Here is a 22452-nt window from a genome sequence, read left to right on the forward strand (position 1 = left end):
GCGTTCTATGCTCAATGTTCAGATTTCAGACAGCCAACCTCTCGACTGAGCAGCACGAAGGGGGCACAGTCTGCTGGAAAGCCTTCCATTGTGCGACTTTCCTGTCACATTGCCATGTACAGCACGCTTTGATTCATGTAAAACGAGGAGGTAGACTAGTCAGTCCTTGGGCTATGCGTAGTTGCATACTTCTTGGCTTCCTCGGAAGACAGATGCATTCCTGCAATAACAAGGTGATATAATAAGCTGTAGTACTTGTATGCACCCCCAGCTTGATGTTGGAAGTCTTCAAGCTACGATCCTGATGCGGGTTAAGGATCGGAGCATGGAAGGGAAGGGTCCTCAACTTGTTTTTTATGCTTAAAAGCGCTGTCGTGGGGCGCCAAGCGAGCGGCGAGGTGTTTGGGTAGGGGGTTCGGAGGGCCCAGCAGCCTCGCAACCAACCCGAAGGGCAAAGAGAGAGAGAGAGAGAGAACCCCCCCCAACCCCCACCTTTCTTACAAAGCTTTAAGGCACCCCTCGACACCTCTCGTTTGCTATTGCAACGCTGTTATAAGCATTCCTCCGTGCGTTTAGTGAAGGCTTCTGAGCAATCATACACTGCTCAAACAACGGCCGAAATGCAAGTCGACGACTAGGCAGCGGCACCAGAATTATAGGTGCATCAAACCTAATCGCCCGACGCCCGTGGAGAAAAGGGTCTCGGATTGGTTCAGCAATGGCGTCCAGGTGCAGTAGGAAGGATCGAAGCGCGCGAGACTTGGTCCGACCGAACGAGAATCAAAAGCCCGCCTGATTGAAAAGCTTGCATATATAGTCGACCGTCGAAGGTCGGGATTGCAATTGAGACAGCATTTTCGTCGCTCTTGCCTTTGTATTCTCTGCTTGCAGGCATCTTCCGAGAATGGCAACAACGACAGAATCAATCGCCGTGGAACCCTATCTGCAGGCGTCCAATGTTTGTATTCTCGCTCAACAGAGACATTTCGGATTGAAAAGTTTGCTGATGGACGCCTCCCAGTACGGCGATGACCCTGATTCCGCCTACGGTGACGAAGTGTATGTTCAACTGAGCAGGTCCAAACTCTTCCCGGGGAAAACAACGTTGACGAAGTAAACTGGATCATAGAGGAAGTTACACAACATCACTGGCGTCCAACATCACAGACTACAAAATCGAAAACAATCGGAGATACCATGCCTACAAAGAAGGCAGTACGTCGTGTCTCCCTAGCTGTTGAGACCACCCCCACCACCCTTCTAACACAAAAAAGGCTACCTTTACCCCAACGATGAGGTACACGTGCGCCAGTAGTGAAGTTCAAATAGTAGCACTAAGCTCGACAATAGAAAGAGAGTGACCGCTTAGACATCATGCACAAGTTGACAGAGGTCAGCCTGGGAGGAAAGCTAAACCTGGCTCCTGTGCCCTCCAACCTTCAGCGTATACTCGACATTGGCACGGGGACGGGAATATGGGCAATGGAGATGGGTGAGGATTTCCAATACTGCATCTGAAAACACGGACTGCATGTACGGGTCAATTGATCACTGACATCGTGTTGACAGGAGACAAATACCCGAATGCTGAGGTATAGAGATTCATCACGTAAAGAGACATTGGCTTATGGCTGAACACACAGATATTGGGCAATGACCTAAGTGCAATTCAACCGCGATGGTAAGTTCTAAGTGCTATATTCGTGCACGGTGACTCTCTATAACTGTCAAGTTATGTGCACAAGTGCTACGTTTTACAAACATTGTCTGTTTACAGAATCCTGTACTATTCGTCAGGGGCGATTATCCACTACAAGCAAGATACACCATCCTCAAATTTTCACTGCATCTTTGTATTCCTTTCCACTAAACTACCAATATCCACAAACGACTGGCTGCAATCGCTTCAACCCCATCAGATATCATGAACCTTACGGCGCTCTTTAGCCAGGCCACCCTAGCTAGAGGCTTTAACTATGAAGTCCTCTCCTTTTGCCTTGCTGCTGTTGCTACCTTTTGCATTCTCCTTGTATATGGTGCCAATATTGATCTTCCCGGCTTCGTCTTTTTCAACTAATGCCACCGAAACTCATAGGGTACCGCCCAATGTACGCTTTGAGATCGATGACGTGGAGGCAAATTGGACATATCATCAGACATTCGACTACATCCACTGCCGCTTCATGGGCAATGCTATTCGCAACTGGCCTCGGTTGGTCCGTCAATGCTTTGAGTAGGTCACTCTATCGCCCACTTCCTAAGGAATTTCTCAGAACATCAAGGGCAACTAAAGCAATGAAGTTTCTCGGGGTGTCCGTTCCAAGGCGGGAACACAAACAAAATGAAAATCCATTCATTAACATTCAAATAGGCATACCAAACCAGGCGGCTGGGTCGAATGCATCGATCTCGACCTGGAATGGAACTCTCCAGACGGTTCTCTCACCCCCGACCTCGCTTCTAAACACTTCAATACCACCTTCCTTGCGGCTTCACGAGAAGGCGGCATGGAGCCTTGCCCTGGACCTCTTCTCGAAGGCTGGTTGAGAGACGCTGGTTTCAAGGATGTTGCGGCTGAGAGGCATGTTTGGCCTGTGGGAACCTGGCCTGCTGACAGATATCTGGTACCAACAATACCTAAACGTCTCGATATCTATGCACTACTGATCCAATATTGCAGAAAGAAGTTGGCGCCTGGAACTACCTCCAGATCATGGAAGGTCTCGAAGCTTTCACTTACGCTCTTTTCACGCGTGTTCTGGGCTACTCGCAGCAAGAGGTCGATGTTGTATGTGCGAAGATCAGGAAAGAAATGAAAAATCCTAAGATGCACGCATACTTCTATCTGTAAGGCTACTCGTCCCTACTCATGAATGAGGTTTGACTCCCTTCATAGACACGTCGCCTATGGCAAGAAGCCCGAGGACAAGTAAAGGAGACGGGTACAAGCCAGCACACAGTCCGTCACGGCAGCCGGGTTCAATTGGCGAGGGCAGCATCACGGCGGATGGTATCCTTTCCCAGCTTTTCCTTAGCGACTCTCTGTAGCATTCACAAGAGCATTTCCACGGGAGACAGTCTAGCATGCAATCATGGTTTGGGCAATATTACTTCAACGCCTATACCATGCAATCCTTCAACTCCTATGAAAGCACCTGCAGTTCGTCACGCCTCCAGCATCTGTCTGTCCATCCCTTGCAGCCGTTCGTATGTCCAAGGCATACCGTCAAGCAAAATGCTTCGCTATGCATGCTTACGCGTGAATGCAACCACTTCTAGCCTTCCATTCCATCAGCTGCGACATCTAAGGACCACCGTCATGACCCTCCTTGCCCTCGCTCGACTTGGCCGCCTCGGATTTCTTGGACGCTTCCATCTTCGCGAAGAGGGATTGCGGCTTCGCTCTGCATCGGCACCACAATCAGACCATCGATCTTTGACGCTTGCCTGATCGGGTTGGGTCGGGGTTGAGGGAAAGAGGAAACACTCACTTCCCAAACTGCTTGCTCTTGTACGCCGACAGCTTGGCCGTGCATGGGCTCATGATCGTGTCCGAGGGTGAGACGTAGACTTGCTTCGCCCTGTAGTCCAAAAACGCTCGTTAGCCGTCGTCCCTCCCTCTTTAATTCAAACCCAACCCATCCCCATCCCCATCCCCATCCCTCACCACAAGCCTCGCCCCCCCTCCCCCCACAATATGTTCTGACAACGATACGGGAAGCTGGCCCGACTTACTTGTCCTCCTCCAACCGACTCTGCAGTACCTGCCGGTGATACTCCATGCTCTGCGGCTTGTTGGCGCTCTCTTTCCCCACCGTGTTGGACACCTGGTCGGCCTTGGGCTTCGTGGGCGAGGGGCCCGAGGTGTTGATGTCGCGGGAGGCGAGGGGTTTGGTGGGAGAGGAGGACATTTTTGTGTGTGTGAGGTCTGGTGGTGGTTCGCTGGTGGATGAAGGGGGATTTTTGGGGGAGAGGGTGGGTTTGGTGGAAGGGGAGGGTGTTTGTGGGTATGGGGCAGGTTCTGTGAAGGCTTGTGGGGGAGTGTGGAGTGTGTGGGATTTGGGGTTGAGTTGGTGGACAAGGGCTGCTGGTTTTGACTATTTACGTAGGGCTGTTGTGAGGGGCAACCATTGCGAAGGCAATCGTAAAAGGCTCCGCTGGCTCGCTGGTAGCTTGAATGCTGCAAAATAGTAGTACTAAGGTCAGTGGAAAAGATGAATCGATGCTTGCTCTACATGCTATACATCATAATATCATGGCGCCTTTTCCCGGACCCAAATCCACATCTACAACTTCGACTTCTGCTGCACCCCACTCTCCCTCAACAACCTCTCCCCCATTTGCTTCTGCCTATCCAACTTCTCCCTAACCTCCGCGCCCCTCTTATTCTCATTCTTCCCCATCTGCTGTAGATGCACCTCATCAGGGCCATCCGCAATCCTTAATGTCCTGATCTGCGCCCACATATTTGCTAGCGGCGTATCCTGACACACACCCGCCCCTCCATAACTCTGGACAGCCCGATCGATGACCGTCAATGCCATTTGGGGCACCATGACCTTCGCCTCCGCGATCTCTTTGAGAGCACTCTTCGCGTCTTTTTCATCAATCTTCATAGCGGCGTTGAGCACAATCAGGCGGGCGGCGTCGATTTCAAGGCGGGACTTGGCAATCCATTCGAGTATGACGCCGTGCTCAGCGAGCAATTTGCCAAACGGCTTCTTGGTAGGGTCGTTCACGCGGGCAATCATCCAATCCAAGGCTTTTTCTGCGGCGCCGATAGAGCGCATGGCGTGGTGAATGCGTCCGGGGCCAAGACGGCCTTGGATGATTTCGAAGCCGCGGCCTTCGCCGAGGACCATATTTGAGGCAGGTACGCGGACGTTCTCGAAGGTGATGTGGGCGTGGCCGTGAGGAGCGTCGTCGTAGCCGTAGACGGATAGGACTCGCTTGACGGTTACACCTTTGGTGCCTGCTGGGACAAGGATCACGGATTGTTGCTTGTATACATTTGAGTTGTTGGGATCGCTTTTGCCCATGACTATGTAGATCTTGCATCGTGGGTCGCCGGCGCCACTGCTCCACCATTTCTGTGACGTCGGTAAGTAAAGGCCAGCAGCTTCTGGGAAAGCGAACACCGTACCGAGCCATTCAATATGTAGTCATTGCCTTGTTTTGTCATAGATAATGTGATGTTCGTAGCATCGCTAGACGCAACATCTGGTTCGGTCATGAGGAAAGCGGATCTGATGTCGCCGTTCAAAAGCGGAGTGAGCCATTGCTTCTTTTGAGCCTCGTTGCCGTATTTCGCCAAAACCTCCATGTTACCAGTATCTGGTGCTGCACAGTTGGTGGCCTATATTATTCTTCAATATCAAAGGGTCTGTAACCTTTTGAAAGCGGTCTCGTACCTCAGAAGCTGTCCTGCATTTCCCCATATACTCTGCCATCAACCCATACTCCAAATTCGAGAAGCCTGCCCCCTCCTTGAAGTGATTCTTGGGTAGAAACATATTCCAAAGTCCCAGCTTTTTAGCCCTGGCTTTCAATTCATCGATTACGGGTGGGTATGTGCTCCATCTTTTCTCGCCCTCCCCCACCTGTGCGTGGAAGAGTACGTCTGCGGGAACGCATTCTTCCTCAACGAACTTTTCTACCTGTGTTGCGACAATTAGTAATTGACTGCAATGCAATTGAGATTGTCGGGAAGTACCAAGTTCAGAGTCTCCTTTGCTCGATCACTGACAGCACCCCGAGCAATGATGGGGATCTTCTCGGCAGCCGTCTGAGGCTTGCGGCTGCTGGCGAGCAGATTCTGGCTGAAGTCACTCTTGGACATAATTGCTTACAAGAATGAGTGTAGTTGACAGATGAACATGAGGAGCATCGTGCATGAAAGAAACAGCCTGCGTTCCAGTACGAAATACCCTTGCCATGCTGCGGCCGGAACTACAGCTCTACGGTCTACCCCACAAACCGTACACTCACTTGCCTCGGCACTGGGCACTGCTGACTCCGCCAATACGGAAATCCACCCCAACCTCACCCTCAGAAATCTTGTCAAAATTCATTAAGATATTGACGAAGTGTTTCCTGAAGGTTGTCTCGTCCAGCCTGGCAGATAGATTATCGGATGAACGGGCAAAGGAACCTTTGAACTTGGCTTCGAGCGTAAAAGATGCCATCGAGATGTACGAATCTTTAGGTCAAAAGTACCTGTACTCGTAAACGAGTAGCTGACGCCAGGACTAGGTTTGTCTGGATGTCGAAATGGATCAACCACCGTTTTGGTACGTCCAGGACATTAGGATCCAGACTATCAGGCACAGTTCTCAATCTCGACTATGTGACTGAGAAAAAGATTCTGCATCTCGAGGTACTGAAGACAACACGGAAGAGATATTGAGCCACTGAAATCATCTCCGGACCACGCAAGTCTCTTCTTGATAGCGTATCCAGCTCAAAGCCCCAAAGTTATGTAGTAACACCACAGTCGTTTTTCCTTTCTCGTTTCGTAGCGTTAGCCATTATGCGATGACGAGCTCAAGTTCACTTGATAAACAACGGCCAAATCTCAATAAGGTCATGCCCAGATGAGTCAAAGTCATTGATCATGGATTGGGTCGCAAGCAATCAAGGGTAGGGCAAGGACAATTAAGCGCACTGGGCAGAATAATCACAAACGCGTTTCCCACTTTTGATATATTCACATATAGCTCAGTGGTAAGGTTGTTATACAGAGGTATTTATGCGGCAATGAATTGGATCTTCTAGGAAACTGTTTTGTAAATATATATGATATTTGTGGAAATCTAAATGTCTTGTTAATGGGCCGCTGGCGCAACGGTTTGTTCTCCCGACCTCAGTATGTTTGACCTTCTCCTAACCCTGGTTTAGGTAGCGCGTTCGACTCCAGATCGAAAGGTTATCTGTTCAAATCAGGTGTGGCTCAGATTTTGGACATTTTGATTTTGTTTTTGTTTTTGTCTTTTTCTTATCCTATCATGGCAGCCATCTCCGAGCCTATTCGACGGAGCTGGGCAGAAAAACATGAAGCGGGGAATAAGCGGGGAATGGGGGGGTGGTATGCCGAAGATGCTCAACTGGACTGCTGATCATCCTGGTGGGGTGTGCTGTATCACCCTTGCTTACCCAGCGTGAAAGCGGCAGCCCTGGAGAGCAGCTAACTGGTGGGCGCAGAATTGGGTCTTCTTTCCGTGCCAAGACTTGGCCTTAGGAGGTCGGAATTACAACGGTTCGAAACTAGGACACTTCGGGCGTTTAAAGGCTTCGGAACGTTCCTTGTCTATCTGAGGGTATCTGGAGAACAAACGTCTATGAAAATCTTGAACGCCAGCCGATGCTATGCAGCCAAGATAGACAGTGTAACTCACGCCTTTTCAGCTCGCGACGCCTTGTGCTTCCTCTTCCCTCCGTTGCCATGCTTCTTGGAATTCAGCAGCTTCAATTCTGCAGGATCAATGTTTTTTTCCAATGCCGTCATTGTCTGCAGCTTCCTACCCGTCAGCTGCCTTTTCCCCTGCTCACTGTACTGGTGATTAAAAGGCATAGTCAAATGTCCGGCACTGCCTTGCCCAGGTCCGAAGAACCTCTTATCAAGCCCGTTTGACTTCTCTCCTTGTAGAGGCACTGCAGGAAGCGACTCCGCATCATCCATCAATGAAGGATTCTCCGAGCCGGATATCGAAGCTTCTACCTGTGCTGCTAACATGGCCCGCCGCTTCTGCGGAAGATGCTCGACATCGTAAAGATCTCGATTGAACTCTCGTGGATCAACCGGAGGATCACTGGGAGGTGGGTGACAGAACAATAGTTTGCCACTCACGTAGTCCTTGAGCACGTAACGCGCAGCTCTCGATTCATCCGGTTGTCCTTGTCCTGTCTTTGCGAATCCTCGAGCAACAGCGTAAGCGATCAAGATCTCCTCGGCCGTTGGTGTTCCGGTGCCGCCTTCTTCCAGGGGTCGAATCTGCACTTTGACGCCGTAAAGAGCCTCATAGAATGATTGGGGGATGCGCTGGGCAACGAGCCCTGCGGGTCCCGTAAACTCTCGGAGCTGGTCAATTGGTAAGATTCCATTGCAGACAAGCTCTGCTTTCGTAGTGGCAAAATTGGGGAAGACAAGTCCAGGGCAATCGCAAAGTATGACTTCCGAGCTGAGATGTATGGTTTGGAAATGCTTCGTCTTGCCCGGCGTTGATGAGACAGAGACCTTCTTCGCTCCGATAAGTGCGTTAATGGTAGAGGATTTACCAACATTGGGGTAGCCCACGAGACCAATTGTCGTCTTCCGTGGATGTTCCGGGTCTGTGTTCTCGACGTCTGGAGCATTCTCTAGGAATAAAGCCTCAAGTTCATCTACAGTCAAGATCCTCGTTCGCTGATCCACTTCTTCATCAAGATCCTCCTCACTTGCCCACTGCTCTTCGTCCTCCTCTGCATCTTGTACATCCAACTTCTCGGCCTCATTAGCGAGCTTGTCACCCGCACCATCTACTACTTCCTCGACAGCTTTGTCTGGCACCGCCGAAGCATTCTCGGTCGGCTCTGCATCTATGTCCATTGCCTCATTCATCTCCTTCGCCAGCGAAGCCGAGAAGAACTTGTAGTTGATCCCTACTCTTTGGAAATAGTTTGCCCAAGCTTCTCTTTGCGGCAAAGTCATCATGTCCGCCTTGTTGACCAATAGTAGATTATTCTTCTTGGGATCGACCTCCTTCACATACTTTTCAAGATCTTCTGACCGGAAGAGCAATGGGTTTCTGGCATCCACAATCTGCACCACAAGATCTGACCTCTCGATGACCCTCCACAACTGCCTCCATACTTCCAAATTCCTCTCGAAGGGCGTCATCAAGAGGTCATTATTTTCTTGTAACTCAGCTAAGCCTCTTCTCCAATCGAGCAGACTCGCTCTCTCTTTCTGATCCAACGCTTGCGGTGTAGTGGTCTCGTCCCAAGGTGGCCGCCTTGGTACAGTCAAACGATTCTTGTTCGCGTTTTGCTTTCTGATAGCTGATCTTTCCTCGGCTGCTGACAAGAGGTATGGATTGCGTTGATCGGTATGTATGATCTTCACATTGTTCATTTTCTCCGCGGTAAAGTCTGTCCCAGCAAGCTCTGCAGTGCTGAGAAACTCATCAAGAGCACCTTGCTCTGTTACACTTCGCATTTTTACCCATGATGCTTCTTTGGGGGCATTTGTGACATAGGTCTGTCCCTCTTGATCTGTTCTGTGTATTCCTGCCGAGACCTTCTTGCGGTCGTTGCCTTTGCCTCTGCCGAAACGGTCATTCATGAGGCTGTTCCCCAGCCCCACTGCATTCTTGGATTTGGCGAGCACCATTCTTGCTGCGGTAACAGTATATGATTGTCGGGCGAGTGTGTGGGTGGTACTGCGTAAATAAAGCAGTCAAGAAAAGGCGGGCAAGACAGCTCGGAGCGCCAAGATATTACATAAGCCGCCCCGGCCTCGGGTACTCTAAGGTCTAAGGTACGCCACCAGCCTTTCTACCCCCAGGTTCCAGGTCGCCCGCCAGTGTGAATGGACCTCTCCGTATAGAAGACAATAAGGTACCCAGGCCACATACTCGTAAAGTGAATTGGTAAGGTTTGGAGGTAAACGAGCTGGTCTTGGCAAGACTTAAAATTCTAGAACCATCTTTGTAGCCTATAGTTATGTAATGTATCTAGCGAATGTAATCGGTACAGAGCCGAAGCACTCAGGCAGAAGATCTATCTTGACGTTGCCTTCCCGCTTCACTGTCCTCTTCTCCACGACCCTCCTCATCATGTTCGTCCTGTCTCCCTTCTCCCGGCTTACGACCCGTGAACAGGACTAGTGTCCCAACACCATAAGCCGCGTACATCGACCCCGAAAGCACAAATGTCACCCAAAACATGCGCGATTCACCTAATGCTCCAGTAACAATAGTTCCAATGCTCTGGCTATACGTCCTCGCAACATTAGTAATTCCCATGAAAGCGGTACGTTCTGCTGGGGGGAACATAGACGCCACAAAGGCAGTGCGTAGTCCAATGACGCGGGTACATGACTGCAGGATTAGAAAAACTATGGCTAGGGTGGCGGATGGTGAGATTGGTATCAAAGCACTTGTCACTCCGCGCAGGAGGCTCGCAATTGTCATTGCCTGGAGAGAAAATGTCAGCACGGCATATTGCCTGCTGGAATACGAGGGTCACCTTTAATGCCTGAGCGCTTAGATATTGTCGATGCTCCGTGATTGGACAATGCTTGGGGTATATATACGATGAAGAGAAGGGTGTAGATGGTTTTCTCTCGCATGGCAAACTTCTGATTGAAGAAACATGTAAGCCAAGACCTGCTCCTGTGATCAGCTTCAGAGCATTCACACTCTCCAAAAGTCTAAAAGATCTCACGTAACAAGCAGCCCCGAACCAACGGCTTCTAGTGCCAGGAGGAAAGTTATCTTTCCAAGTGCTGCCAAAGACTCCTTGCTTGTTGAAGATGCAACCTGCCAGCCCCTTCTTCCTTTGTCTTTCTTGCCGTCATCCGGCAATAAGCGTGAATTTTCAGATGGTGGCACTGAAGCACTTTCCCCGATGCGCAAGATTGACCGACTTGATATCAATCTCGCAAGCCTGACTGAGCATCAAACACAGTACAATTTTGACTCTTCCGAGAACCCCGTAACCAAAGAAGATGATACGATACGCGCGGGCCGTCGTCCAGCCGTCTCTCGATTCGAGGGCCTCGATCACCGAGCCAGACACAATGGTACCAAGGGCCTGTCCAATCATGCCAATAAGACTATACCGGGAAAAAGCCTCGCTACGCGCCGACACTGGGGTAAGCTGAGCGAGTGCGGATACCTCAATGGCACGAAAGGGCCCAATCTCACTCGCACCAAGATGAACCATTGATAGCTGTCCCAGACCTGATCATCTCCGATGTACGTTTGGTGAAACCATACCTGGGACTTATGACCCCAACAGTCGCCGCGGCGAGCAGCACCCAGAAGTTATTGCTCAGTCCAAAAACAACGCCACTCATCGTAATTGCGAGAGCACCTAGACATAGCACATTGCGCCTTCCCAATCGATTGGCCGTGAAGGTAAGAAGGACACTGAAAAGGATATCACCGAGCAGCGTCAGGGTCATGAACAGCCCGATCTTTGTGTCTGAAAGCCCAAGATCTGCTAGAAACAGCGTCAGGATCAGGGTTGTGCCACTGTAGGCGAAGAGACGGCTGAATCGCTGGAGGCAGAGAACTTTGAAGTCGCGGGTGGATTGGTACAAAGTTATGACTCCTACTTCGTTGCTGAGTCGTGTGCAAGAGCGCGCTACCACATTTCTGGCCGCTCTGAATAGCCTCTCGGTAGCTTTAAAGCAGACTCCGAGCGTTTGCCTGAAAACCTTCAATGCTCTGCCCGTCCAGAGTGGATGTTTGCGAGGAGCCTGAGCGTTTTAATCCCGTCATTCTACCTGAGTTCCCCCATTCAGCCCTCCTGCCACATTCGTTTGGGTACTTAGTAGATCATTCAATTGCGTGTACCAGGTATGCGTGGTTGTGTGTGTGTGTGTTTGTATAGCCGCCCCTCTAGCCATAGTGCAAATGTTTGGGGCCCCAACTGCAACCAGATACCAGTACACTCTGCAGTCCACATCTCTTCACCCTCGAGCTTCCGTCTAACCGAATCCTAGTCTGAATAATCCACTACATACACACTGACGTCTAGATCCTCATTGTATACCTAACGTAAGAGAGAGAGCAGTGAGGATTGCCGAATCCAAATGATAAGGCTTATCGACTATTTAAACTCTAGCCTCCAGGGAACCCTCTACAGGATCAACACCAGCGACTGCGTATTACGCGCATTAGATTCAGGGCGAAAAATGATTGCGGGGTGCATGCTTAGCGCCTTGGGGTTATGTGCATGCCTATGGCTTTACCCATAGAGGGTATGTCTTCGGGATGCGTCGCGATAAAGTTGGGTCTGCTCCAGCAGCTCCCAGTGCTAGGCGCAGGGCACTTTAAGTTTTAGCACATTGGATAGCTTTCTTGTCTGGTCCACCTTCTGCAGAGAGTTTCATACGCACGACTTCGACCGAAGGTCGAGTAGTTCGTATCTACACATGGGTTACCGATCGACGAGGGTAGCAAGATATTCGACGACTGTGAGAGGGGTGATGCTCGCTATCGCTGTCATTGATAACGATCGTTGAGAAAGTGTGATCGCCGTATCCTGCCGATTCTCTTTTGTCTGATGGTGACACAAACGGGACGCTTATACACTTGATGAAACGAGCAAACAGCGCCCACAGAGGCACGTACAGAAGCTAGCAAGTGCCACCCTCGACCCAAATATCATTTGCCGGACGGGCCCTCCTTCAGGATAAAATCGATTCTTGTCCAGAATGAACAACGAAGCCCAAGTTCGCCGATCGACCAAGTCAGTGGTCCTAGGGAAGGCGAAGGTGATGAGCTATGAGGACCTCAGCGAGGCACGAGTGAAGCGTGCTGCGAAAGATAAAGCTAGCGAGGGCAAGGGAAAACGCGGTCGTAAGCGCAAGAGTCCTGCACCAGAGCCAAAGACCAAAGTGGCGCGGATGAGCGAAGTGCCAGAGCCATGGAGGGCCCCGGTGGCGCGGATGGTCGTGGAAGATTGGATTGCCGCATAAGGGATGGAGAATCTTTGCTCTGTTCTTCAGCCTGGATCCTTTTGAGGCAGGCTCGCGCAGGCCGCGACCTGTTGCTGTACAGTAGAGAGTGGGCCTTTGGGTCGCACCTTTGGCGCAATGGAAGAGGAATTACAATGACCTCCTAATAGTGGACACGTGTCTTCCTCTCCATGTTTGAGCAGCCACAGGCAAAGATTGCTTTCACAATTGTCGCTTGTTTTGGTGAATGTAGATGAATTCAGTCAGCCGCTCTTCTCCAAAAGTCACTATCATTGTCAAAATCATAATTATCGTCATCATCATCACGACTCCTATGATAGCCATAATCATCATTTCCAAAGTCACTGAAATTCCTGTCGGAGTCCTCTTCCACATATTCTGCAATACTGATTGTCCATCCGTGACTCTCCATTTTCCTTCGTATATGATCACTCGGGCCGTCTTCATACACCTCAACGATGACCTCTTGTAGGGACGAAATGGCTCTGAAGTGAGTATTGACCAGCTTTAAAGCCTCAATAACGACCTTGGGGTTGTCTAGTGCGTCGAGCCTAAGCTCCATGGCATTTGTGCTATATAGGGACGTCGTGAGCGTGCTCAAATTGGCGCAGCGGCTCTGTATGTTCGCGAGGATGCTAACGCTATCGTCCTCGAGGGTGACAACGCTATCGTCCTCGAGGGTGACATCACCGGGGTCTAGATAGAGGAATTTCGGAAAGTCGACACAGATATGTCGGATATAGTCTGCGTTGTTTCGGCCGATTTGCCCGAGGAACGAGGCTACGTCCTCAGGGGTGCGCGTGGTAAAATCGAAGCGATTCTGGGCGTAGAATACCGAGCTGGCTTCGCGGTGGATAGTCTTGTTCACGTGGAGGAGCTCAGGGGTCAGCTTCCGTCGTAAATAGTAATCAACCCAGGGATCGATTAGTTCTTGGTGCAATAAGACCAGCTCATAGATCTGATCGCGAAGTTCGCGGGAGAGGCTGAAGAAGTTGCATGACATGTCGATGTTCGTGAGGCTGTTGATGCTTCGTTCGCTGTGAGAATCAGTCAATGCCTCTTAATTAATTTGAGGGTTGCTATTGAAAGGGATGGCCGACTAGTGTGGTGGAACCAATGTATAGTTGATTAGTTATCTAACAGTGAGGCCTGCGAGCCAGAGTTTTCACCTCCTGGCCACACTAAAGAACAAGGTATGAAGGATCGTGTGGGTAGAAGAAGGATGTAGAATCTATGGATGGAAGCCTACGGCAGCAGGATATTTATCCCACCAGGCCAAGCTATACTACATATGGACTAGCTGCAAATGCCTGCAAGGAAGCCACGCCTGTTAAACTGCCTGCGAGCCAGAGTTTTCACCTCCTGCCACACTAGTCCCAAATATGTGCTGGGGCGCGGGGCTACCCAGTAGTGGAAAGCTTGTCGATACCGTGGCACCGTGGGAAGACCACTCAACACTGCCTTACATATGATTCATCACTACGGGTAAATCATTCTAATTATTCGGGGACTCTCTGAGAGCTCTCCGAGAACTACTGTCGAACGGGCTGCCGAAGCAAGCTCGAAGTGTCATTAAGATTAGAATGATTTGAAATACGTAGCAGTATTCTTAGGGGAGACCCCCTAAACCCCCTCCCTCGGGGGCTCTTCTCACAAGCTCGACAATTCACATAAATCTTAGTCTTTAGTAACTATATCTTTACGAATACTTTAACAAATTTTATATACGCTATATTATTTGAAAGCGCATAATTAACTCTATAATTCTACAAACTTACTTTATTATTATTTCTTTAATAAAAGAAAAGAAATCAAAAAAGATAGATTTGAAGATTTTAAAGTTCTTTTCGAGCTTTCTCTTATGGATATATAGAGTCGCGTTTAGATTGAAAATAAAGAAATAAGATATATTTTAAAAAAAAAAAAAAAAAAAAAAAACCAAAAAATTTTTTATAAAAAAAAAAAAAAAAACCTTAATAAACGTATAGCCTCTATCTATTAAATATATAGCTCTCTAAATTAAGTTAGTAGCCGCGCGGAAGCTAACGAATATTAATCGAAAATAATAAAGAACTCGTATAGACTAACGAATACTAATCGAAAATAATAAAGAATTCGTATCTAGTCTCTTCGAGCTTCTTATAAAGATGCTTAGTAATAGTAGAGTAAGTCTCTCTATATCTCTTCTTATAGATTTATAACATCGAACGATTTCAATTCGTCGATTAATAAGATTTTTAAATAATTTCTATAGCGATAGCTAATTAACTAGCTATTCTCTCTACTTATTATTAAAAATACGCTTATTATACTTAAATATCTACTATCTACTTAATTTTATAAGAAAACGCGAAATACTAGAAAATACGAAATTTTTAAATTCGATAAATTTGACTTAGATAACTATTACTATTATAATTATTACTATTACTTATTTAAATAATCTACTACTATAGTCTATTATAATAATTAATACTATAATATTATAGTCGTCGTCTATAAATCTAATATAGTAGATATTTCTACTCTAAACTTAGATATAATCTATTTTTATTTTAGCGATATATATATTTAAATAGTATACGATATTTTATTTAAACTATATAATATAGTAGAATATCTATTAAAAATATTATAAATTATCTAATTAGTAATTAGTCTCTCGACGTATAACTATAAGTTTAAATCTATTAAATACTTTAATAATTTCGAAAATAATGAAAAATAATAACTTGATATTTAATTTCTCGTAACTATAAGAGAGTTTATATTATAAATATATAGTTTATTCTAATTTATAGCTAAAATCTATTTATATATATTTGAAATTTATTAGATCTCTATTAACTTACTCTTAATTAGACTTTTAAACTTCTTTTTTAATACTTTAAAACGTTATATAGAATAGAGATTACGATATATCTTACGTAATAATTCTATTATTTAATATTATAATATCGTAGAGCTTTAACTTTAAAGAGATTTAATAAAGAAATAAAGAAATAATAATTATAAACGTATTTTGCTATAGAATAACTATTTAATATTATATCTTTAAGCGGAGAAGAAATCGTAGAATAATACGCTCTAATTAGTTTAGATACTCTTAAGTCGAATCGAGTCGTAGTCTTTAATTCTTAAATTAATATCAAATAAATTTCTTCTTAAGATATTATATTTATGAAATCGTTATAGAGTATTAGATAATAATAGTAAGATCGAATAATAACGCGATATAACTTTAAAAGTTCTTTATAAATAGAATAATAAGAATAGTATACTCGATAAGTCTTATATGAAGTAATTATTAAATAATAAGAGTCTAAGTAATCGATTTCTAAATATAGAAAAATAAGACTTTAAGAGACTTTTTAAAGACTTCGAATAAATTTAAATCGTTTAAAAATACGATATTCGAGCTATTAATAGCCTATTAACATTATAAGTTAAATATCTTCTATTATTTAAAATAGATATATATAAGCCTTCTATAAGTCTTTCTATAAGTCTTTCTATAAGTCTTTCTATAAATCTTTCTATAAGTCTTTCTATAAGCCTTTCTATAAGCCTTTCTATAAGTCTTTCTATAAGTCTTCTTTATTACGAGCGTATTCTTAATATATTACTTAAGTAACTCTATAGCTAGCGAGTCTTAACGAAGATATCTTTTTTATTTTTTTCTATTATATTATATTCTTTTTATATATATAATTCGATAGTCTTATTATTTTATAATCTATCTTATTTATACTAGTATCGTATTTATACTAGTTCTAATATTATAATAAGACTTCTTCGTATATCTCTCGACGAAGAGAAACTTAACATTATACTAATTTTAATTATATACTCGAGGATAGTAGAGTAACTAAATAGCTATTAAATATTTTACTTTCTATTTAAAGTAAGCGACCGAGCCTAATAAAGAAAACGCTAAGTATTTCTACTATATAGAAATCTCTATTATATATTTAAATTATTAAATTATCTATATTATTCGAAAGAATCTATATTAAATAACCTTTATTATTAACGATAGTTTAATTTATTAAAAAACGAGTCCCCTATATCGAATATAAGAAATTCTTCTCCGCTTCGCATCGAATATCGATCTCTTCGCTTCGTTCTTATCTATATTTAAAATATTATAAATTCTTTAAATTCACCTATATTAACATTAAGATATCTCTCTTTATATCGTCGATTATCTATATATCGCGACTAGCTCTATCTTATATATAATAATCTATATAATAAATAAATACTCTTATACTTATAGTAAGTCTACTATAATAATAGTAAACATATAATCTCTTTATTAAGTATATCGATAATATACTTATAATAAGTCTACTATAATAGCGACGAAAATAGCTCATAAAACGATTACGATTTAATCTCTTTATTAAGTATATCGATAATATATATAATAAGTCTACTATTAAATAACATTTAATATATTTAATTCTTTCTCTATCTTTCTATTAAATCTACGAATCGATAAGACTAAGTTAAGATAAAGAATAAAATAAAGAATAAATTTTTAATAATAAGAGTATAAAAGATATAGAGTAAATCTATAGTAAAGCTTCTAGGTTAGACTATTAAAAGATATTAAAGATAAATATATACGTTAAATTTTCTTTAATTCTATTAAAGAATTATAATAAGAAGACTAGATAAGAAGAAGAACTTCGAAGAATCTTACTAATACGTAGATAAGATATAAACTATATCTTTTAAATCTCTATAGAATAATATAGTATATATAAGTATAGTTAAGACTAGTATACGACTTAATAATATTACTATATCTCGATAAATCTTCTTTAATTAAGATCTATAAGAATTATAAATATTTAAAAATATAAGATAAATAGTAGACGTATATCTTCGATCTATTAGCTATAGAGGCTATAGCTATTAAGAGAGAGAGAATAATATTATAAGCGTATTCTTAATATATTACTTAGCTCTTAGCCCTATAGCTAGTAAATCTTAACGAAGATATCTTCTATTATATTATATCTTCTTTCTATATATATAATTCGATAGTCTTATTATTCTTAATCTATCTCATTTATATTAATATGCTTTATATTAATTTAATATTTTAATTAAAAAAAAAAAAAAAAAAAAATTTTTTTAAAAAAATTTTTTTAATATCGTATATATCTATTCTATAGATATATAGAATAATAAATATCTTTTATATTATATATGAATTCATAATTTAATTATTTATTTTTATAATAATTAATAGTTATATCTAACTTAGATTCTCTTTTAAGTCGTCTATATCGTTACTTAACTCGTAGTTACGATATATTAATAGTTAGCTCTCGCGCTTTCGCTACGTAACTAGATTTAATCTATATAAAAACTAGTTAATTAAGTTAATCCTTTTAATAGACTATTTAATATTATATTATATCTTTTAATAGCTAAATAGTCTTCGATCTCTTATAAGCTACGATTAATAATCTAATAACTACATTTAATAATATAATATATTAAGAAATATAGAGATTTAAGCAGAGATTTAAGCAGAGATTAGAGAGAATCGAATAGTTTTTAAACCTCGCACTATATCAAAATCCTACTCCATCTCCCAATTCTACTCCGTCTCTCAATGCGACTCCGCTTATTAGCATTGAAATACCACAGCAGAAACTCTTTTACACGAACGACTCGTCTTATCATGCAAATTTAGACTACTTACGAGTAGAAGAGATAGGATACTTCGATCTACAGCAGACAAAAGCGGAGAATACTACGGAGAAATTAAGTGATAATAAGACCACCATTATTAAGAACACGGCTCAGCTCTCTACAATCTCATATCAATTTACTCAGCTAGTGTAAGAGAAGTCACTACAGCAGGTAAAAGCGGAGAATACTACGGAGAAATTAAGCGATAACAAGGCTATCATCATCAAGAACACAGCTCAGCTCTCCAAGATCCCACGTTATATACTCTTCACGATCTCATATTAGATCGCTACTTAGTAAGCGAAGAACGATACTATAATTTAGTCTACTATCTTTATATATCTAGGTAATATTATATTAGTATAATATATTACTATAATAAGTAAATAAGAGAAGAATCTATTACGACGATTATAGTTAAATTACTACGATAAGAAGACGAATTAAAAGTATTATAGCTAGTAGCTACGATATATTCTAATTAGTTAATAATATAGACTACGAGAACGTATCTTTTTTTCTTTCTTTATAGATATATTATTATAATACGTTAAGATCTTCTTTAAAGTTATTATTTAATTAAGTCTAGCGTAACTTAATATCGTATATATTTATTCTATAGACATATAGAATAATAAATATCTTTTATATTATATATAAATTTATAACTTAGTTATTTATTTCCTTAATAATTTAGAAGATTAAGAAAAGAACTTATTAATTTATAGTCTTACGTAGCGAGTAAATCGTATTTCTCCTTATTATAACTTCTTTAAAGACTTTAAAGAAATTATTTAAAGAGATATATCTAAATTTCGTAATTAACGAGTATAATTAAGCTCTTATAGTCTATAAGCTTAGCGAAAAACCTCGTAAAAAGAAGTTTATTATCTTATTAATTATATTATATTATAATCTTATTAATTTCACTCTTAACTAATATATTAATAAAAAGATTTATTCTTATTAAGAAGTATATAAGAATAAATAGCGATTAAGTTCTATAGAGAAGTAAGCTTTAAGTTTATAGATTTTGTAAGTAGTAGAGTAAGATTAATCTTTAAGAGTTATTTCTATTCGATATATAGCTAGAGAAATATTAATAGTAAAGAAAAACTATAAAGAGCTAGATATAAATTAAATAATTAGCTTTCTAAAACGTTATTTAGAGCTACGAAGTTAATATAGTTAATTATTAAATAAAGAATAATCTATAACTTATTATTACGAGCGTACTCTTAATATATTACTTAGCTCTATAGCTAGCGAGCCTTAACGAAGATATTCTCTATTATATTATATCTTCTTTCCATCTATATAGTTCGATAGCCTTATTATTCTAGTTCTATCTTACTTATACTAGTATCGTACTTATACTAGTTCTAATATTATAATAAGACTTCTTTATATACCTCTCGACGAAGAGAATTAACGAGTTTTTACTTTTTACTTAAAGTAAGCGACCGAGCTTAATAAAGAAAACGCTAGGTATTTCTATTATATAGAAGTTCTATTATATATATAAATTATAAATTATCTATATTATTTAAAAGAATCTATATTAGATAATCTATATTATTAACGATAGTCTAATTTATTAAAAAACGAGTTCTCTATATCGAATTTAAGAAATTTATCTCCGCTTCGTTCCTCGCAAAAAATCCATAACGAATAGTAAACTATCGGCGGACTTTCTACTATTTAAAAGAATACTATTTAGAGTACTTATAGTCTTTATAACAATTTAATTAATTAAGAAACGAGTATTATAAAATTTCGCGAAGAAATAAAATTTTAATACTTAATATAGAGATCTATTATCTTTCTTAACTCGCGTATATCTTTATAGTATCGAAGTTTTAGAGATCTCTTTATTTCACTCGATAAAGATATTATTTAATATTATAATAAATCTTTACGAAGAAGTCTAGTGTTAGATCTAATGCGTTATGGGCCTTAACGCTACTTACGCTAAGACGTCGACATCGTATATACTACGTTAGAGTCTCTTTTAGAGTTTAGTTTTAATAACGTATCTTATATATCTAGAGACTTAGCGAATATAGATCTACTTTATATACCTCGAAGTTTTAATATTTCTTAGAGATTAGTTCTATTATTAAATATACTATTAAATCTTATAATAACACTATATCTTTTATAGTCTATATCCGCTAGTTAATTATTAGTAAATTACGCCCTTATAATTCTAATCTCTCTATCTTTTAAAGAAAAAGATCTATTATTATTACGATATTAAATTTATCTCTAGATTACGTAATAGAAAACGAAGATAATATCGAAAGTCGCTATAGCGTCGATAATAAGTTCGAGAATTTCTTATTAATGAAAGATTTTACTGTGAAAGAACGTCTTATAATCGCTAGAGTCGAAAATCGTTATCTGAAATAAGAATAAGAATTAACTGCGTTAGAGGCTTATAATCGCGAGCTTTATAACGTTAGCTTATCGTTTACGACCAGCGAGGACTTATCTATATCGATTATTATCGCGTCTCTAGCGAATATACTAATTAAGACGAAAACACTTCGCTCTAAAAGAATATATTCTTATAAGGATATTAGTGAGAGAGAGTATCTACGCTAGTTTCGCGAAGTCGAAATTAAGTTTCTTATAAGTTCTAAGTATTTTATTATTAATTAATTAAAGATTATCTATTATATATAATTCTTAAAAGACGATCTTAATATTTAATAATATAAATATTATTAAATCTATAATTTAGAAGATATAACTTTCGAATTTTTTAAGTAGTTTCTACTTAATTTAATAGCGGATTTAATAAATCGTTATCTCCTCGTCTACGAAAAGTAAGAGAAGATTAAATAACGCTTTAATTAGAAGATATCTATTTTTAAAATCTATTTAAAGAAGCTAGAGGTTTATATAATTCTATTTTCTAAGAAATATCGAGCTAATTTCTTCTTAACTAAGCTTAGATTAAAGCTTAAGAATAAGATTCTAAGTATTAGTAATATATCGAAATAATAAAAAAAAAAATCTTATCTAGACTATTATATAGAAAAAGATTTTAAAACGCATACGCTTCGGCGGCGATTTTTATTCGAAGTCTTCGAGGGGGTTTACTAAGAATAAATCTTTAAAGAATTAAATTTTAAAGCTTAAATTAATTTTAAACGGCGGCGTTTATATAATATATACTTAAGATAATAATATAAAGTATAAAGTCGAATTTTTTAACCTTGATTATAAGAAGGATAGTTATTTTTATTATAATAAATAGAATTATTAGATATCTAAGTATTTAGATCTCGATAAATCGTTTATAGCTTATATTAATAGTAGTATTAATAAAAAAAGATTTAGTCTTATAATCTGTCTTAGAAGCGAGATAAGAACGATAATTAATAGAGATAATTTCTTCTATTTTTATAAAGGGATAAATAAAGCTTTAGAGTAAATAGAGATAACTTATTACTCTACTCGATACTAAAGCGTATATTAATTTAATTTCATAAAAGTTTATAATTTAATAAGATTTAAAATTTTACGATATTATTTTATCGTAATTAAAAGCGCTAAGTGACTAAAGTATATATTACTATAATATATATTAGCTAAATTATTAATTAGTAGATAGCTAGAGTTAAGATAGAAAATATAATATACTCTTTTATATTATTAACTAAAAAGGCCTTAATATCGTATTAGATATATTCGAGCTAAGTTAATTATAAGTATTATTAAATCTAGCGACGAAGTAATAGCGATTTAAAGTTAACGCTTATAAATTATAAATTAAAAAATTAGCTAAATTTACTTAAACTATCGAAGAGAAGCTAAATATATTCGCGATTATATATATTATAGTAGTACGAAGCGAATTAAAAAATAGACGTAGTTTAAAGCTTTCTTAGAAGTTATTAAAGTTTAATAACATTTTTTCTAATAAAAAAATAGAGATCTTATCTACGCTTAAGTAGAGAGACTATATTATTAAAATTAAGAGCGATAAAAAGCCGCTATATAGCTTCTTATATAATCTATTTTAAATAAAGTTAATAAAGCTATAG

The 22452-nt window shown here is 40.4% G+C and overlaps 8 protein-coding genes across 8 annotated transcripts; 3 read left to right on the forward strand and 5 right to left on the reverse strand.

The window, feature by feature from the left end:
* Positions 1-904: 904 nt before the first annotated feature.
* Positions 905-2933, forward strand: HO173_000420 (uncharacterized protein; the record flags this gene model as incomplete). Its single annotated transcript, XM_037302370.1, has 11 exons — positions 905-958; positions 1022-1059; positions 1130-1215; positions 1275-1297; positions 1351-1492; positions 1570-1592; positions 1644-1681; positions 2096-2233; positions 2372-2624; positions 2681-2847; positions 2897-2933. 11 exons carry the CDS (start codon positions 905-907, stop codon positions 2931-2933), a joined length of 999 nt encoding a protein of 332 aa, XP_037170949.1.
* Positions 2934-3304: 371 nt separating this feature from the next.
* Positions 3305-3911, reverse strand: HO173_000421 (uncharacterized protein; the record flags this gene model as incomplete). The annotated part of the gene is made up of 3 exons (XM_037302371.1): positions 3305-3404; positions 3492-3581; positions 3736-3911. 3 exons carry the CDS (start codon positions 3909-3911, stop codon positions 3305-3307), a joined length of 366 nt encoding a protein of 121 aa, XP_037170950.1.
* Positions 3912-4286: 375 nt separating this feature from the next.
* Positions 4287-5839, reverse strand: HO173_000422 (uncharacterized protein; the record flags this gene model as incomplete). Its single annotated transcript, XM_037302372.1, has 4 exons — positions 4287-5090; positions 5144-5356; positions 5412-5657; positions 5714-5839. The coding sequence occupies 4 exons, from the start codon at positions 5837-5839 to the stop codon at positions 4287-4289; spliced, it is 1389 nt and encodes a 462-aa protein (XP_037170951.1).
* Positions 5840-6201: 362 nt separating this feature from the next.
* On the reverse strand, positions 6202-9367 carry HO173_000423 (uncharacterized protein; the record flags this gene model as incomplete). Its single annotated transcript, XM_037302373.1, has 2 exons — positions 6202-6316; positions 7395-9367. 2 exons carry the CDS (start codon positions 9365-9367, stop codon positions 6202-6204), a joined length of 2088 nt encoding a protein of 695 aa, XP_037170952.1.
* Positions 9368-9743: 376 nt separating this feature from the next.
* HO173_000424 (uncharacterized protein) lies at positions 9744-10169 on the reverse strand (the record flags this gene model as incomplete). Its single annotated transcript, XM_037302374.1, has 1 exon — positions 9744-10169. One exon carries the CDS (start codon positions 10167-10169, stop codon positions 9744-9746), a length of 426 nt encoding a protein of 141 aa, XP_037170953.1.
* Positions 10170-10605: 436 nt separating this feature from the next.
* On the forward strand, positions 10606-11240 carry HO173_000425 (uncharacterized protein; the record flags this gene model as incomplete). The annotated part of the gene is made up of 2 exons (XM_037302375.1): positions 10606-10852; positions 10915-11240. The coding sequence occupies 2 exons, from the start codon at positions 10606-10608 to the stop codon at positions 11238-11240; spliced, it is 573 nt and encodes a 190-aa protein (XP_037170954.1).
* A 1181-nt stretch (positions 11241-12421) lies between these two features.
* HO173_000426 (uncharacterized protein) lies at positions 12422-12685 on the forward strand (the record flags this gene model as incomplete). The annotated part of the gene is made up of 1 exon (XM_037302376.1): positions 12422-12685. One exon carries the CDS (start codon positions 12422-12424, stop codon positions 12683-12685), a length of 264 nt encoding a protein of 87 aa, XP_037170955.1.
* Positions 12686-12923: 238 nt separating this feature from the next.
* On the reverse strand, positions 12924-13688 carry HO173_000427 (uncharacterized protein; the record flags this gene model as incomplete). Its single annotated transcript, XM_037302377.1, has 1 exon — positions 12924-13688. The coding sequence occupies one exon, from the start codon at positions 13686-13688 to the stop codon at positions 12924-12926; it is 765 nt and encodes a 254-aa protein (XP_037170956.1).
* Positions 13689-22452: the final 8764 nt, after the last annotated feature.

The sequence above is a fragment of the Letharia columbiana genome (genome assembly GCF_014066305.1).
Source record: "Letharia columbiana isolate WasteWater2 chromosome Unknown Sc0000000_s0, whole genome shotgun sequence".
NCBI classification, from domain to species: domain Eukaryota; kingdom Fungi; phylum Ascomycota; class Lecanoromycetes; order Lecanorales; family Parmeliaceae; genus Letharia; species Letharia columbiana.